This window comes from Mastigoproctus giganteus, chromosome 6 (assembly GCF_048544385.1).
Source record: "Mastigoproctus giganteus isolate SK-2022 chromosome 6, ASM4854438v1, whole genome shotgun sequence".
Lineage (NCBI taxonomy): Eukaryota > Metazoa > Arthropoda > Arachnida > Uropygi > Thelyphonidae > Mastigoproctus > Mastigoproctus giganteus.
The window spans coordinates 19,680,799-19,698,527 of record NC_143580.1 but is presented as its reverse complement, the minus strand read 5'-3'; the positions used below and the strand labels follow the sequence as shown (position 1 = coordinate 19,698,527).

At 35.5% G+C, this 17,729-nt stretch overlaps 1 protein-coding gene across 1 annotated transcript in view; it reads right to left on the bottom strand.

Annotated features, from left to right (window-relative positions):
• Nucleotides 1-4,651: 4,651 nt before the first annotated feature.
• The window catches only part of PIG-F (phosphatidylinositol glycan anchor biosynthesis class F), a 35,963-nt gene continuing 22,885 nt past the window's right edge, over nucleotides 4,652-17,729 (bottom strand). The window contains exons 3-4 of the mRNA XM_090374999.1: nucleotides 16,830-16,946; nucleotides 4,652-4,925 (exon numbers count right to left, since the gene is read on the bottom strand). Of these exons, the coding sequence (XP_090231125.1) occupies nucleotides 4,703-4,925; nucleotides 16,830-16,946 (340 nt within the window). The 3' untranslated portion in view covers nucleotides 4,652-4,702. The remainder of the gene's footprint in view (nucleotides 4,926-16,829; nucleotides 16,947-17,729) is intronic.

Genomic DNA, 17,729 nt, shown 5'->3' with positions numbered 1-17,729 from the left:
ATTAACTGGTGATCGGCATTTAAGGAATTGGTAGCGGATGTTCGAAAAGTTGAAGCTGATTGAGCAGGGCAAGGTTTCTCAAACTGGTACGTGGAATGCAATTCCTTGGCGTTGCAGAAATCCTGTCCATAGTCATATCCAAAACTAGGATATGACTATGGACAGGATTTCTGGTCAATGGAAGGTCATTAATATACAAGAAGAAAAGAGTGGGGGAAATAACTGAACCTTGGGGGACGACATCAGCATTAGTGGAGTAGTTAGAAGACAGAGAGCCATCTAGTATGATACCACCTGCAGTGAGCAGTCAGAGAGAAAACTGAATAACCAATTACAAAAAACAATTGTCAATCCATAAGATGGAAGCTTGTTTAGAAAACCTTTATGACAAAAACAATCAAAAGCCTTTGAGATGTCAAGAGCAACTGCTTGTGTTTCACCGAACTTTTCCATTGAATTTGTGCATAAATGGGTAATATAAGCCAGAATATCACCAGTAGATCGACACTGACGGAATCCATACTGGCGATCTTTGATCAGACAGAAGGTTTCTAGATAGTTTAAGAGTTGGCAGTTAATTGATTTCTTCATTACTTCAGAAAGAGTAGAAGTAATTGGATGGGAGGGATTTGTCACCCTTTTTAGGAACTGGCTGGATATATTTCCAAGCAGAAGGAAAAACACCTTTAGAATAAGAAAGTGAAAAGAGCCGGCAAAGAATAGGAGTAAGTTCAAGAGCACAGGTTTTGAGAACAAATGGAGAAATACCTTTGGGTCTGGAGCTTTCTTAGCATCAAGATTCGTCAAAATCCTTGACGGAAGACCACAGGAGGCATTGAATGGAGCGTGTTGGGAATGGTGGGGGATTTTACCAAGATCACTAATACACAAGTTGGAAGAAAAATGGGATGTTAGCAGGTCAGCTTTATCCTTGGCTGAAGTGACAACAGAACCATCTGGTTTGGACAGAGGTGGAAGCAGAGATGGGCAAAAGTTGCAGCCAATAGCTTTGGCAAGACCTGAATGCTCAGCTACCATTAGGACAAGAAGCAAGTTTTCTACTCTTAGTCTGTTAAAAATCTAGTTTGGACTGATTAATAACTGCTTTGCAATTGTTGCGAACTCTGGTGTAGGCAGAAAATGAAACTGAAGAATTGGAAACAAGCCAATTACGATAAGCAACATTCTTCTCTTGAACAGCTTTAGCTCATTTATTGTAAAAAAAAAAAAAAAAAAAAGTTTATGTAAAAGATGAGATTTTAAATTTTAAAGTGGAATGTGGAATAAAGGATTCCATTCCTAAAAGAATAATTTCACTGACATGATCTGAGCAATCGCTGACAGAAGTTTTGAAATAGTAATGTGACCAAGGAAAAGAAATCTCACAGGTTATCATTTTGCATTCTTGTAATGCCAAACAAGACTAGGTTGGGAATAGCCATGAGATAAAGGCTCCATTGGAGAAGAGACAATGACCAAGTTGTGATCTGGGGTGCCTAAAGAACCAGTCACTTCGACCATGTACTTAGAAGGGTTGTTTGTGAGAAAAAGATCACACGTTGGCTGTATGGTTAGGATTGTCTGTATTCTAGTAGGTAAATAGAATGACCTGTGTGAGGTCATTAGTAATTGCAAAAGCTACAGCATCTCGACCAGCTGGGTGTATTTGTGACTAGAGAATGGAAGCCAGCTGGAGTTGTAAACATTAAAATCATCTCACTGTTAGGAAAGTTGGACTGGAGAAAGTTGAGTTGCAAAGAGTTCCAAGTGATTAGTAGAGTTGGGAGAATGGTAGAGACAACAGATGAATTTGACAGAATGAGGTAGAGATTTTGAGCCAGAGAAGATCAAAAAGAGGAGATTCCAAATTACAAAATTTCTGACAGAAATATCAGAACGGACATATGCACAAGTACCACCTTTGAGGCAAAAGGAATCATACAGCGAATAATTTGTGTAACTGAGATGAGCAGTGGTTGAATCAACCCATAACTGAGATTCTGTCAGAAAAAGTACATGGGGTTTGGCAGACTAAGTGGAAATTGACATTATTGAGATTAGAACTGAGACCATGTATATTTGTGAAATGAATTAGGAAATGTTTGGGAGGTTTAGATCTTTTTGCAGCTGAATATCACTCAATATGTTATACCAAACATTGGTAGCAGATAAATTAGCCTTAATATTGTTTTCAGTCAAAATATGGACCCTACATAGAATTCCTTTTTAAACTATTCACTTGTTTGTTTTGGTGAATGAGAGCGATGTTTTATTCTGATGCTCTTTCGGATCTATCTGGCATTGAATTGGGTAGCTGAGTGCTTCATGGGGAATTTTATTTAAATTTAAATATAAAATGCTATATCACCTTAATTCTGAAAGATAACAAGTACGATAATAATGCTACACTATCCTAAGTTTTCATAGCAGTACATAATCATTACACTATAAAAGTACATTATGCGTAATATCAAGTTATAAAATAGCCCTTGTGGGTATCATGGTAGTTACAATTATTCTTCTCCCACACTGGGTGGAAAATGCCAAACTGTAATGATATTAACAGCATGAGGGATTTTATGGGCTTTTTTTTTTTTTTCACATGGCTGATTAGTTGGTTTCTGGCAAGGGCTGCATGGTTATTCTCTTAGGCAACTGGGATTTTGTCCAGTAAATGAACATAATACACATGCATGCAATTACAGGAACAAGTTATATAGACATATCACAGCTTTAGTTGCTTTAATGCTAAGCACACTTAATATAATAGAAAACAAGGAATTACCTCTATGATGTCTTGTAGAACACTTCTGTGCTGATATTCAACAACAGAGTATCAGCACTTCTGTGCTGATACTCTGTTGTTGAATTAACTATGCAAATAATTTACACAAACACCTCACACTCGTAGACAAAATCAATGATTCAATGCACCACAGAATCAGAGGCCTGCGGACTGCAAACCCGACCCCAAAATACATTGAATCACCAATCCAAATCTTTGAGTGAGAGATTATATATTTAAATGCTTTTATATTGAATAACTACCATGATATTGTATTTGTTATTGCTATCTTGCTGTCTGTACTTGTTAAGGGAAGTAACAAAATTCTTTTAATTCCATAATGTATCAGAGGATTTTTATTTATTTATTTTTGTTTTAACATTTGTTTTTTAAGTGTTTAAAGGATGGGCTCATTGTTTAAATTGGTTTCAAAGCCTTTAAATTGTTTTTAAAGTATGAACTTATGGTCTTCTCTCACTCAAAGATTTGGGTTGGTGATTTAATGTATTTTGGGGTCCACAGGCTTTTGATCCCATGATGCATTGCATCATTGATTTTGTCTACAAGTGTGCAGTATTCACATAAATTATTTGCACAGTTAATTCAACAATGGAGAGTATCACCACAGAAGTGTTCTACAAGAGATCATTGAGGTAATTCTTCCTTTTCTTAACTAATTACATTATTATGTATAACATTATCAAATTTATAGACTTTATGAAAACACTTATAGTAAATTCACTATAAAATTACACAAAATACTAAAATCCTATTGTGCTTTAGGGAGAAAAATTATCTCCCTAAAGCATTCCAATTGTGCTCAATCAGGTTAAGATGTAGTAATCTGAGTGGCCATTCCATGCAAAGAATATCCTCTTTTGAAGAATTCATCATGTTGAACCTTACATGGATAAGCATTACTGTTCATGAAAGTGAGTTCAGGCTGATGGTATTTCTGAGAAACCTCAAGGATTTTGTTCCTGTAAGTTTGAGCAGTCAGGGTGCCTCCCTCAAAATTGCAGATTGCTGCCACCACTGATCATGTCTTTCAAGGCTATCAGATTCAAGACTGAATATCTGCTCATTTTTATCTTTAGGGAGTGTGCACTGGCCCATTTCTCGTGGCTCTATAGATGGTGCTACGTATTGCACCGAGGCATTCCTTGGGAGGGAAAACTTGGGCTGAAGCATTCAATATATAGTTGTCTCGAAACATTTGCACAAGCACTGAAACTTGAAGGAGACTGTTTGGCTGTTATTTGTATCATCCCATTTTGGGATGATACAAATTTCTTGATTGACCTTGAATTGCCTTCAAGCGACTTCTGTCTCCTGCTGTTGCCATAACCTTGAAATTACCATTGCTGATATGTTTAAAGCTTTTAGCAACTGCAGTTTGACTGCCTTGCAATCATCCTGCCAATAATCACCTACTACTAGGTATCTTCCAAACCATTTAGTATTCTATAGAATGAAAAAACCTCTTAGATGCAATGTGTTCAGCATTATATTAGAAATGAGTGATGCTGTTATTGTGTGCACTTTTATGGCATATATCTGATTTTCATGATCCCAAGCTTAAAATATTATTCTGATGCCATAATTGGATTTATCATGATAAATTACATTCAGAGCATGCAATTTAATTTAAAAATATGCACAATACATAAATTAAAAAAAATAAAAAAAAACATGGTTGTAAATTAGGCGAGTGTGTTTTATAAAAATTACAATCTACAGCAATCAAATACAACATTAACAAGTTTTATCTGTCTTAATACTACTTCTTGGCCATTCAGATTAAGTAGTATAAACTCAACAATATTTTGTTTATGAACTAAATAAAAAAAAAAAAAAACAGAATAATAACAGCAATAAAACTTTTAATGTTTAAACAAAATAAACAGATGGAATGGTCTAATACAGTTTTTTCTGTTCATAAAACATCTGCTTAATCATATTACATATAAAATATAGATAACCAGTAGCATATCCACAGACAGCTCCTACACAGCAGCTCACTGGCCATTCTTGCCATGGTCTATCCCAATCTAATGGTATTGGAAATGCTCCAAACCAAGTACCAATAATAGTTCCAATTGCTGTTGAATACAGGTACATTTCTACTGTACTTTCATGTCTAAAATAAAAAAAAAATGAAAAAAGTAATTTATAAATAGAAACAAATATTAGTCAATAAAACTAAGGTTGATTTAATAAACTAGCATTAAAAAACAGAAAATTTATGTCCTTGTATTTATGCAACAATTATTTTAACTCAAAATACAAAGAATAATTAATATCAAAATATTTCAATGGCATTACTGATTTCAGCAATTTATAGACAATGTATAATAATCTGAGAATGGGTGTCCAAAATGGTTTACTTATCAAGTAGATTTACTCAAGTTGAGAGAAAATCAGGAATGGGGTGGGACCATAATCAAATTTAAAAATTATAGCTTTTAAAACAAAATTTAATACATGTATTAAATGTTGATTTAAGAAGAATGTACAATGCTTTCCTAACTATCTTCTTTAATTCTATATTTCTCTGAAATTTGATCTATGTTGCAGTCTCAAATGTTGAAATAGGCTAATGTAAAAGCTGGTTTTCCATACTTCAGCTCGTAAATACAGATGCTTTTTAATCTTCAAATTCCCATCTATTTCAGATTTAATTCAGGTTATTATTCCATTACTTCATTCTCAAAAATATATAATAGTTAGTCAGCCTTGTTACACTGGAGACTGACTATTGGTGACACATAACTCCAAAAATACAAGGCTAGGTCTATCTTTAATGTTGTTTAATAGATTCAAGAAACATTTCAATCTCTAAACCTTAATAGTAAATTAAAGTTTAGAGATTGGATTGTTCATAAATGATTCCACGTATAAGCCTGAAATTATAAATAAAATTCTAAAGGGATAAACTATTATTAATATCTTTAGAATGAGTATAGTGCACATATTAAGTTTTTACACATGGTCCTATGAAAAAATTTTAGCCTTAAGCATTTTTTTTTTTTTTTATCTTGTTAGTATTAATTTGTCAGTCTAGCTGCTGTCTATAATTGATATAGATATAGGCACTTCTAGCCTATATGCTGTCCAGGGATTCAGTCAAATGTTTCAAGTATTCACTGTATTTGTTTACAATAAACAAATACTGATACCCTTAACACTTAATTCCATAATAAAAAAAAAAACAAAACCACCCTTCAGGGTGTTGCACATAAGTTGGCAAAAGTGTGTGGATTTTATATAAATTCAGATTATTACAACTGTCATTATCAATTTCATTTATTCAACAAAATTAATTTTAAAAAAATTCATACATATACCTGCTAATATTTAACATGCAACACTGTGATGTGGATATTCATTCATAATTATGAAGTTAAAACAGCTAAAATTATACTAAATGTTGCTTTAATAATATTCTGAAATACCAATGGAATAATATAAACTTAATATGTTAGTAAAGTGGCAACTTTCAACAGCTTACCTGGTTTACTATTTTCATAACATAATAAATATCTTTTTCAGGGCAAACATGAAAAGCAGATACAGCCAGGCCTCGCATAATGCGAGTTCGATTAACACGTTTTTCAGTTACTGCTATTTGAAAAAATTACGCCACTTTTTTCACTTTACATGATGCAAATTTCCATTTAACGCGATCTTTTTTTTTATGCGATAGTTGAAAAGAATTGAATCGCGCGTCGAACGGGCGATAAACAAACGTTTGCCTGCTGCCCGCATAACGCGTGTTTGATTAACACGTTTTTCAGTTACCGCTATTTGAAAAAATTATACCACTTTTCACTTTACACAATGTAAATTTCCAGTTAATGCGATCTTTTTTTTTTATGCGATAGCTGAAAAGATTTGAATCGCGCTTTAAGCTTACCACACATCAGATGGACAATAAACAAAACGTTTGCCTGCTGCCCGCCTCAGTGTGTTCCATCAACCATTGGAAGAAGATGTGTTACTTGTTTGTCTCCTGCTAATAAACTCAATGCAGACTTGCATTTAAAAATTCTAATTTTTAAATGAGCCAGATGAAAATGTTACCGCGAAGGAGATAATGGTAAAAGAACTAGATGAAAGAACTAGGTTCTCTGCAATACTAGATGAACTAGTATTGCAGAGAACCTCAAACAAAAGGTTTGAGGTTCTCTGTGATATTTATTTTTCCAGGGCCCAGAGAAGATTGTTGTCGGCTATCGGAAATTGATTGATGAAAAGAGAAAGTCAACACTGTTCAAATATTTCTGCAACAGTCATTTCTTCATTGTGTATTTTATGTCAGAGGTTCCCAAACTTTCTCGGTTCACTGTGCCCTTAGTGTCTCAGTAATTTTTTCACAGCACACCCAGACCAAAAGAAATACCTAACAGTTCTGTTTAGTAGTTAGGACCAAACAACTTAATAAGAAATGTTGAAACTATGAACTACCTCGGGATAGTAGTTCACCCGGTATCCAATGTATGTCGAGTATCGCTGTTTTTCTCAAAAATTTAAAATATTCCGCGGTGCAGTTTGGGAACTGCTGTTTTATGCAATAAACATTTAATTCCATAATTATTTTCATTATCTTTTACATTGTATATAGTTAAAAAGTTATTTAAAAGGTATTTTTAAAATTCTTTATGGATATGCCAGAAGGTCAAGGACTAATTATAATTTTTCCTAATGATTATTATATTCAATTAAGGCGTTTCCGTTTTGCGCAATGCACTCGCAGGATGAATTAATTGCATTAATCGAGGTCAGCCTGCATTTAGTTTACTGGATTATTATATATTCTGCATATGTATATGCTTTGAGCATTTATATTTTATTTAACCCCTTCATGGATTATCCCGAGATATCTCGTTTTTAGGTTTAAAAGTTATTTGGAACATATACGAAATATCTCGGGATAAAAGCAAACAATAATACCTCCAAATTTAGGACTGAAACCTATTTCATCTGGCTAATTTTGCATTATCCAGATAAATCTCGAGATTTCTCGGGATTTTATTATGCCTGGCAGCAGAAAACAATATCGAAAAATATTTCGGCGCCCTCTTCAACTGCCGGCTGTAAGTGATGTTACCTCGCCTATCCACTTGCAGTGGTAGTGTGTCAGAATATAGCTAGTTCACGATTATTGCTTAAATTTATTAAATTTAAGATTTTTTATTAGATTTTTTAGAAATTTATTAGATTTTTTAAATTTATTTTTATAACGAGTAGTGAAGAACAAGAAGAAGAGATTTGTGATGATTCATATAGTGATTTGGAAACTTCTGGTGAATCCGGTTCTAAAAATTCCTATTCAGATTTTGATTCAGATGAAGAAGATGGTGATGTCAGTGTTTTAGATGCTAGAGTGGTGCAAAATTGACTGCACTAAAGACCTCCCCCGCCACCTCCAAGATTTCCATTTTCTGCTCAGCCAGGTTTGTGCATTGAAAGCAATACAGATGAAATGACTCCCATAGACTTTTTTGCTTTATTTTTTGATGAAGAACTAATTAATCTAGTGTGCTCTGAGACTAATAAATATGCAGAACAAAGTGGCGCTCATGATTCTAGTTGGACTCCAGTGATGCATGCTGAATTGAAAGTATTTTTTGCTCTGGAAATACTGCAAGGTATTGTGAGAAAGCCTGAAGAATATATGCACTGGTCAAAAAAGCCATTACTTGAGACACCAGTGTTTGGAACTACGATGACTCTTAGGCATTATAAAAAGATAAAAAAATATCTTCATTTCTCAGATAATGAGTCATATGATGCAAATACGCACCCAAATCCAAAACTGAACAAGATTTATGATGTCTATTGCTTCTTAGAAAATAAATTTAGAAGTCTCTATGTTCCAAAAAGAGACATAACAACAGATGAAAGCTTGATGCTGTACAAAGACTCAGTTGGGTGCAGTACATGCCATTGAAGGGCTCAAGGTTTGGCATAAATTATTATATGCTGTGTGAATCTGAAAGTGGCTATGTTTGGACTTTCATAATATATATAGGAAAAAGCACAGAAATGGATCCAGACTTTATTGGTCTTCCAATTTCTACGCAAGTGGTTTTGACTCTCATAAAGCCTCTGTTAGGAAAAGGATATTGCCTCACAGTGGACAATTATTATGCCAGTCCCCAATTAGCTGATATTCTCATCACAAAGAAAACTGATGTTTATGGTACAGTGAGACTAAACAGAAAGGAAATGCCCGAAATGCTGAAGAAGGAAAAGCTGAAAAGGCAAGAGATTGCTGCTTTTCAAAGGGGGTAAAAGTCATGGCCTTACATTGGAAAGATATAAAAGATGTAGTGTTGTTATCTACGGTCCATAATCCTTCTAGAAAGAAATAGAAACTCGAACAGGAGTAGTGAAGAGACCCAAAGTAGTTTGTGACTATAACTTTTCCATGGGAGGTGTAGATAAAGTTGACCAGCATTTGGCAAACTATCCCCTGCCAAGGAAATGGATTAAAAAATACTACAAGAAGGTTTTCTTTCACCTGATGGACCTAGCTGTGTGGAATTCATTTCTACTGTATAAAGCCATGATTTCAGATGGCCAAAAAGCTCTTTCAACCTTGAATTTCAGATTGATGAAATTATCAAGAAATATCACCTGCAAATTCCACAAGTTAGAAAGGGAAGACTATCCTCAACATGCCACCCAAATTGCTATTCACCAGGCCATTACCCCATTGATATTCCACCAACTGAGAAGTAGTTTCCAACTAGAACTTGTTGGGTATGTTCCAAAAAGCAGAACAAAGATGGCAAGAAAGTTCGAAAGGAGACACGCTACATGTGCAAAATATGTGAAATTGGTCTTTGCATCATTCCTTGCTTGAAGACTTACCACACCAAGTATAATTACTGTTTGTTTTTCATGAAATGTTGATTTTTTATGGAGTGCTTTTTTTTTTTTTTATGGAATTCAAATTGTTTTTCAGGGAATAAAGTAAGTTTGCATTTTTTTTGTGTTTTCCTATTCCTTTCTTTTAGCACAAGTGCTAATTTGTTAAAAAAATCTGCATAATTTCCATACTTTTTGGCATACACGAGAACTCAGGATAGCCCAAGTGGGTTAATTACTTGCATGTATTTTATACTAAAAAATTTATAAAAACAGAAAAAACTATACAATGAGTATACGCATGATGCATACTTTTTAATCTGTAAAATAAAAAAAGTCAACCCGTTATGGCATTTTCGGGAAAAAAATGTTCCGGGAAGGGGTTAAGTATTATCTTGCACACCTTTTGGCATCTCATATTGTGGAAATAACTTCACAATTGGGTTGGCATGATTGCAACACCAGAGTACCTGCCCACCCACTGAGGATAGGTCAATAAGCCTTGAAATGGTGCCCACTGAGAATAAGTAAGAATAGTCTTCTCTATTAGTGAAGTGTTACTTATTTGAGGTAGTACAATACATGGTAACTCATTGTGAAGGTAGTCACAATATGAGATACAATTAAATCAATGCCTTTACACTACTTAGTAGTTTTTCATCATGAGTTCACTATGGTGTATTTACATCAATATTTTTTAGCATACATAGGATGGTAAATAATTGTGATTAAAAAAATATATTTCTCAGTTCACACAAATATGGGTTCTCATGGATATAATGATAATTATATCGATTACAACTCATAAGCAATATTCATTACTGGGATATAGTAGTTTCAACTTTTCTGCATGATTATCAGTCAAAATCAAGAAACTGATTAAGGTTTTATAGAACTTAAAAGAACTATTCAGTGTTAGCTACTTGGCAGAGCTTGCTGATAGTTATCAGGGGGGGGGGGAGAATGGTTTGCATCGTGGGCAACTTGAACTCCAACACAAATCCTGTTGACAACTGCTTCATTTGTTTTACATAAACAATGCATTTCAAATGACTTTACAGATAAAAATTGATGGTCTTTATATCTGGTTAGCAAGGGTCGCATGTCTTTCCCTATGCATGGCTAAGGAAAAGCATACTAAGGATACTTTTGTGTCTGCAAACTTTCTAACAAAATTATTTGAAGTGTGTTGGTGATTCATCATGCTTTAATTACTAACTGCATGTCTTCTAGTCCAACAATTCCCAACCTGTGGTCCACCTAACTTATTAAAGTGGCCTGTTGGACTTGACAATAAAACAGAGCTTTTTTTGGTAGGCAATAGTCCCATTAACAGTGATGGGAGACACAAGAATGCCTATAACAATCTAACATGTACTACATATTACAGTAAATTACAGTGTCTGGAGACTAGGCACCAGCGAGGTGATCTGATAGAGGTGTATAAAGCCTTGAATGGTTTTAGCATGCTCAATGCTGATGGGATTCTTCCTCTTGCTCAGAATAATCACCTGAGAGGGCATAAATTTAAATTGAGGAAAGACAGATGTAGGATAGATGTGCGGAAATTTGCCTTTAGCCAGCGGGTAGTTGGTTGATGGAACAGTCTTCCATCCCTTGTTGTGGAAGTTGATAGCATAAATAAATTTAAGGCTCAGCTGGACAGGTATTTAGAACGAACAGAGGGGTGAAGTGGAAGTTTTTTTTTTGGCTGATGCTGCATAAGCTTGCTTTCTTACATCATATGCCTCTACTAATGCTAATGCTACTGCTAATATGTTATGGATATATATACCCCAGGGGATCACATCTGGTGAGTATGGGCTTGCCACACCCAGGGTCCTGAGCTGGATATCATCATTCTTCTCTTCCTTGGTGATTCCCTTTTATCTCTCTCTCTCTCTTGGGGTAGTTCAAAAATTTTTTTTTTCGCTGGTGCAGCATAAGCCTCAGGCTTCCTTGCACCATATGACTGCTACTACTACTACTACTAATAATAATAATATCATTATATTTAGAAAATAGCTTAATAATTTGCATTCAGTTTAATATTTTTTGTGGTTCATAGCCTCTATCTCAAATATAAAAGTGGTCTATAGTTTCCATTGAAAATACAAAAGTGGTTCAAATCTGAAAAAGTTTGGGAAACGTTCTACTCCTTTGCACAGTAATTTTACAGATTGTTTGTCAATTCGAAAGGGCTTGGCTTCAAATCTCAAAAACGACTAAGGAATTTCTTAAAGGAGTTTTAACTATTGCATTCAGAGCAGGAGTCAGTTGGTTCTGGAAGAGGTGTAGAGTTTCCTCTGTGAAGTATTTCAGTTTTTTTAATTCCAAAAAAGTGTGCAAACTGGATGTTAATGTAATCTTCTGCAGATATGAAATGTTGAAACTGGCATTTGCCTCTGTATTGAAGAATGAATGCATCACTCTGTTTAGAGGTGTAATAATAAATAAATAAATAATAAATTCTGGCCTCAAAAACTCCAAGCAGATGCTCCTACAAGTTATGGGAAGGTCCGTCAGTTTCATTTGAACTTTTTCTGGTGCAACTAAGGCAATGAGATGTCTTTATGTTGCCTGTATTCTATAGTCAGCTTAACTGTTTTGTAGGCTGAAAAATGTATAGTTTCCTGGAGAAAATAGTCAACCCTTACCAAGATAAACTAATTCAGCCTTGGTAAGAAAGAAGCCTACAAAAACTATTCCTGTTGAGGTGGAATTGGAGATGAAGCCTTTCCATGTGGTGTGGAAAATTGCTGATTGTAATCACTATGCTAGATATGAGAGTCACCGGAATATTCGAAAGGCACTTCTGGTGTTGCACAACTCATATGGAATAATAATTCTTCTCTGTCAATTTGAGCATGCTAGAAAATCGGTTTCACTTCTTGTGGATGAAATTGTTACCAGGAGTCAACCTGTAAAGAGTGGATCTGCTGCATGTTGTTGAAAATCTAATAGAATAATGCTAATCATTATGGTATGTCAAATTCTTGTGGGTGGGATACAGTAAATAAAATGTTTCCTTTTAATATACCAGTTATAGGACCCCACACCCCATGGAGACCAGAGGAATTTACATCGTTCTTGTAACTGCTTTGGTAGCTACTAATCCAGTGCCACAGTTTATGATGCTTTTTTTGTGGCAGCACAAGAATTAGATTACACAATAAGCACATTAATGAAGATGTATTTTGCTCCAGGCCGAACTGTGTTCTTTGCACAGTTCGGCCTGGAGCACAGTACTCATATTACTAATCATACCTTTCTACATAAAACTGTCGAGCTACAGCTATGAATGTTGTCATTTTTATATGCGGAAAGATATGTGTGCTATTTCATAACAAAAGGGCTGTACTTTTTAGGAGCAATTCAGGATCTAAAAACAATGAAAAGAGTTTATATAAATGTCTGTCTGATTCTGAATGACTACAGAGCAATGGCTGTTTGAAGTAAAAAAAAAAAGGCTATGGAGTTTGGAATGGTAAAAAATTTAATGAAGTGGCTGAACATGCCATATTTGAACAGGTGAGATGAAAGTAAATACTTGTATATGATCTGTCAGGCTGATTCACACAGTCATCCTTAGCATTAAAATATATATTGAACTGTTTTACCAATTATGGTAAATTTAGTTTGTTTGTTATTTGGTTTTTAGGAGTACTAGCAACTAAGGCCATATTGCTCCGGGGATATGCGGTGGTCATTCCCTGACCTTTCCGCATCCCCCGTATTTGGTGGGTACGGGCTCGAACTGGTAAATTAGTATTAGTATTAAAATATCAGAATTATGCGTGAAAGCAAAGCTCATGTACGAGAGCTGTTCTGAAATTACATGGACTGAGATCATTGCTCTGAGTCACTTGGGAGGTTAGTATGGGTCTCCTTTTCGAAATAGCGTCCTTCACATTCTATACGCCTTTTACAGTGGTTCACTAGCTTCTGAAACATGTGCTGCAGCCCATTTTCTGAAAGGCGTTGCAGGATAGCAGATGTGGCAAATTTAACTTCTTCATTTGTGTTAAATTGTTTTCTTCTCAACTCTTTTTTGAGGCCTGGGAAAGTGCAGAAATCGCATGGTGTGAGGTCTGGGCTGCATGGAGGGTGGTCTAGTGGTTAACTACCAATTTTCCCCATTACTGGTTGTGTGACATGTGGCCTAGTGTTATCTTGAAGAAGAAACCATTCTTGATTAGGAAGTTCTGGTCTTTTTTTTGTGAATCGCTCATTTGAGGCAAACTCGCAACGTGTTAGTAGAGAAGGGCAACAAGATTAGTGAATGGAACAAAGGGGTGCTCTTACGAAGTTTTGCAAATTACAGTGTCTGGAGACTAGGCACCAGTGAGGTGATCTGATAGAGGTGTATAAAGCATTGAATGGTTTGAGCATGCTCAATGCTGATGGGATTCTTCCTCTCACTCAGAATAATCACCTGAGAGGGCATAAATTTTTAAATTGAAGAAAGGCAGGTGTAGGATAGATGTGCAGAAATTTGCCTTTAGCCAGCGAGTGGTTGGTTGGTGGAACAGACTTCCATCCCTTGTCGTGGAAGTTGATAGCCTAAATAAGTTCAAGGCTCAGTTGGACAGGTATTTTGAACGAACAGAGGGGTGAAGTGGAAGTGGTTTTTTTTTTTTTTTTTTTTTTGGCTGATGCTGCATAAGCTTGCTTTCTTGCATCAAATACCTCTACTAATGCTAATGCTAATATTGTCCATTTACAGTTTGTTTCTCAGGAACCCAGTGCTGTGGTATTATTCTGAGGGCATCAAAAAACAAATTCAACATTAATTTTTTTTATGAACCAAAAACTCGAAATTTTTTTTGGGGGTGGTGAATCGTGGTGTTTCCATATGCTTGGCTGTTGTTTGGACTCAGGATCAAAATGTTCAATCCAGGACTCATCACACATGATTATTTTATTCAAAAAGTCGGGTTCTTTTTCCACCTTGTCAATAAAGGCTTGACAAAGTTCAATGCAGTGTTCTTTTTGTTCTGTGGTAAGATCGTGTGGTCCCATCTTGCACAAACACGTGACATGTTAAGGTGAATCGTTACAATTTCGTGACATCTTGCTACACCAACATTCAACACTGAACTGCCAGATCACGAATTGAAAAATGTCTATTTTCTTTCAATAACAATTTGGCTTCCTCAATGTTTTCATCGTTCACTGAGGTTGATGGATGCCTGCTTCTTTGTTCACCTTGTGCACTTTTTTTCCCAGCCCTTAAAATTTTTAAAATGCTTCCGCCATTTAAATACGACTGTTCTGCCCAAGGCTCCTTCACTGTATGTTTGTTGAATCATCTCAAACGTATTCTGACCACTTTTGCCTAACTTTAACAAAATTCAATCATGATTCTTTGTCTAATAATTAATGAAATATCTTTTTCATACCCCATCATAAAACACACTTCACATAAACTGTTATAACAAATACAAAAATGAATACTATGTGATACGTTTTCACAAACTAACTAAGAAAAGGCGGGAGAACATTCCTAGACTGCAAATTTATCACTCGTTTCCATAGCAACGAAGCAGTGTTGCCAGTCCGCATATTTTCGGAACAGCCCTTGTAGATTTGCCATTATTAAAAAAAAAGTGAGTCTACACAATGGTGAAGGACAGACAAGTGGGGAGGGATGGGAAAAACTAGTATTTTTTGTATCAATACCAGAAAAAAATGACAGGACCGGGATCCCGGTATTGTAAGCCCTACTCCAACTGCATCGATCGTGTGCTATACGAGCAGCATCATAAAGTGTCATGCCCAGAAGTTCACTGATCCCATCCTTCCACCTAGTTGCAGGTCTTCCTCTGCACCTCTTCCCCTCAGTTTTTCCTTCCATTATATTCTTCAACAGAAAGTTTTCCCTTCTTACTATATGACCAAAAAACTTGAGTTTTCTTTTGTTGATGCTATGAAGAATTTTAGGCCTGCCAATTTTATTCAATACCCACTCATTTGTTCTTAGATTCAAGTAAGAAATACACAGTATTCTCCTGTAACACCACATTTCATTTCAAATGCCTCAATTTTCTTCCTGTCAACTCTTTTCAGATTTCATTCTTCACATCCATAAGTGGCAACTGGAAAAATTAACGAATCAATGATTCTCAGTTTTGTCTTTAGGGACAGATCATGATCTCTCCATAATTTTATCAGATCAAAATCTCTTTACATCATTGGAGCAGTCATTATTTTTATGAGATAATGCCACTGGTCAAAAGTAGACTATATGCAACATGAGCATTCACAGATTCAGCATCTAATGTATGCAGTGAGTTCGTGGTGTTTATATTTGAAGCAAAGGAAAAATGAGAGTGGAATAATCCACCATTACAGAAGTCACAAATGAGTATTAAGAAAAACAGCATGAGGATAAGCTAAAGTGCATAAATAAGGAATCTACTACTTTAATAAAGCAAATAAGGAAAGCATAGAAAGTTAGTGATGAAAAGCTCTGCAGCATATAGAGTACTACAGAAATAGATAAGATGGCAAAGGCTAGATATGAAAATTATGAGAATTTATCTGTGCATCAGCAACTGTAGCCATGATACACCAAAGTCAGATGAGCAGTAAAAAATTATTACAATCATATGGTTTTTTATGGCACATGATGCTTCACCAGGAATCCAGACTATGCAATCTGGCTTTGTGGTACGTCGCTACAATTATCTTCTGTACAGTTTTAATTGTTATATATACCAAAGGTAGATTCCATGAAAGTTGCATATTTGTAGACCTTTCCTTAATGTAATATTATCTATATTATATACAGTTACAGGTGGCTGCAATCCGGTGTGCAGACTAAATTATACTCATCATCTCTACTCTTAGTACAAGAGTAGACATGAACTTATCAGCAGATTGATTGAACTGCTACCTCTTACTCTATTGTCTGCTAACATTTCAATGTCAATATTTATTTAATAATTCAAATCAGTTAATTTTGTGACATCATATATCCCCTAAAAGTCTCTTGTTCTCTACTCTACTATTAGGCACTATACTAGTTATATAAAATTCTATTACCTTTTGGGTATTTTGAATCTGAAAGGAAAATTGTTATAGTGCTATCTCTCAGGTACACTCTTGAATACAATTACATTACAAAACTGAATTTAGGAACATGAATATAGCAAGAAACAGTTACCTGCTTTCTATAAATATTCTGGTGATTGATGAAAGACTGACTTCAACACACAAACACAGGGGCAAGGTAGTTAGAACTGTCAGCAAACAACTAAAATACAATGTGGCATAGAAGTACCTAAAAATTATATGCCAAGTTTTATTCCTTTAATTACACATTATATGTTTTCATAAATATGCTCAGTGATCACAGAATTATGACCACCCCATCCGTAATGGACTATGCCACTTAGCTCATAATATAAAAAGCCAAACAGCTTCATATGATAGAGCAGTAGTAATTTGCATCTGGTCATGCAAGTCAAAGTGATAAAGTAGTAGTAATGGAACACAGTAAAGGAGTTTCAAAAGGGCATAATTGTGGAAGCTTTGCATAGGGTGCTGTCATATCAGATATTCCACATCTTGTTGGTTGCTCATGGTCAACTGTGATTAAGGTGCAAAAAGAATGGTATTTAACAGATCAAACCACCTCCTGCAGACAGAACTGTAGACGGTTCAGTGCATTGTATAGGCTCAACAGCAGCTCACTACGTGACAGCTGACATTGTAATACAATATGGGGAATACAAGAACATTATCCTAAATGATGGTGAACCACACACTCAGTTGTATGGAGGTTCCACAGCAGACGACTCAAGAGACCCTCTCTCCTCTCCTCACTGCTGATCATCATCGATGGTGAATACAATGCTGTGGTGTCAACAACACGTTAGTTGGGCACTGGAGGACTGGAAATGAGTGGGTTGGTCGGATGAGTCCAAATACCTGGTGCAACACATCAATGGATACCCTTATATGTGGCACAAGCAATACAAGTCCAGGGATTCATCGTGGTGTACACTATCCAGACAGATAGCAGTGGTTGCTTAATATGGCGCATGCTTTGCTGGCAAGAATT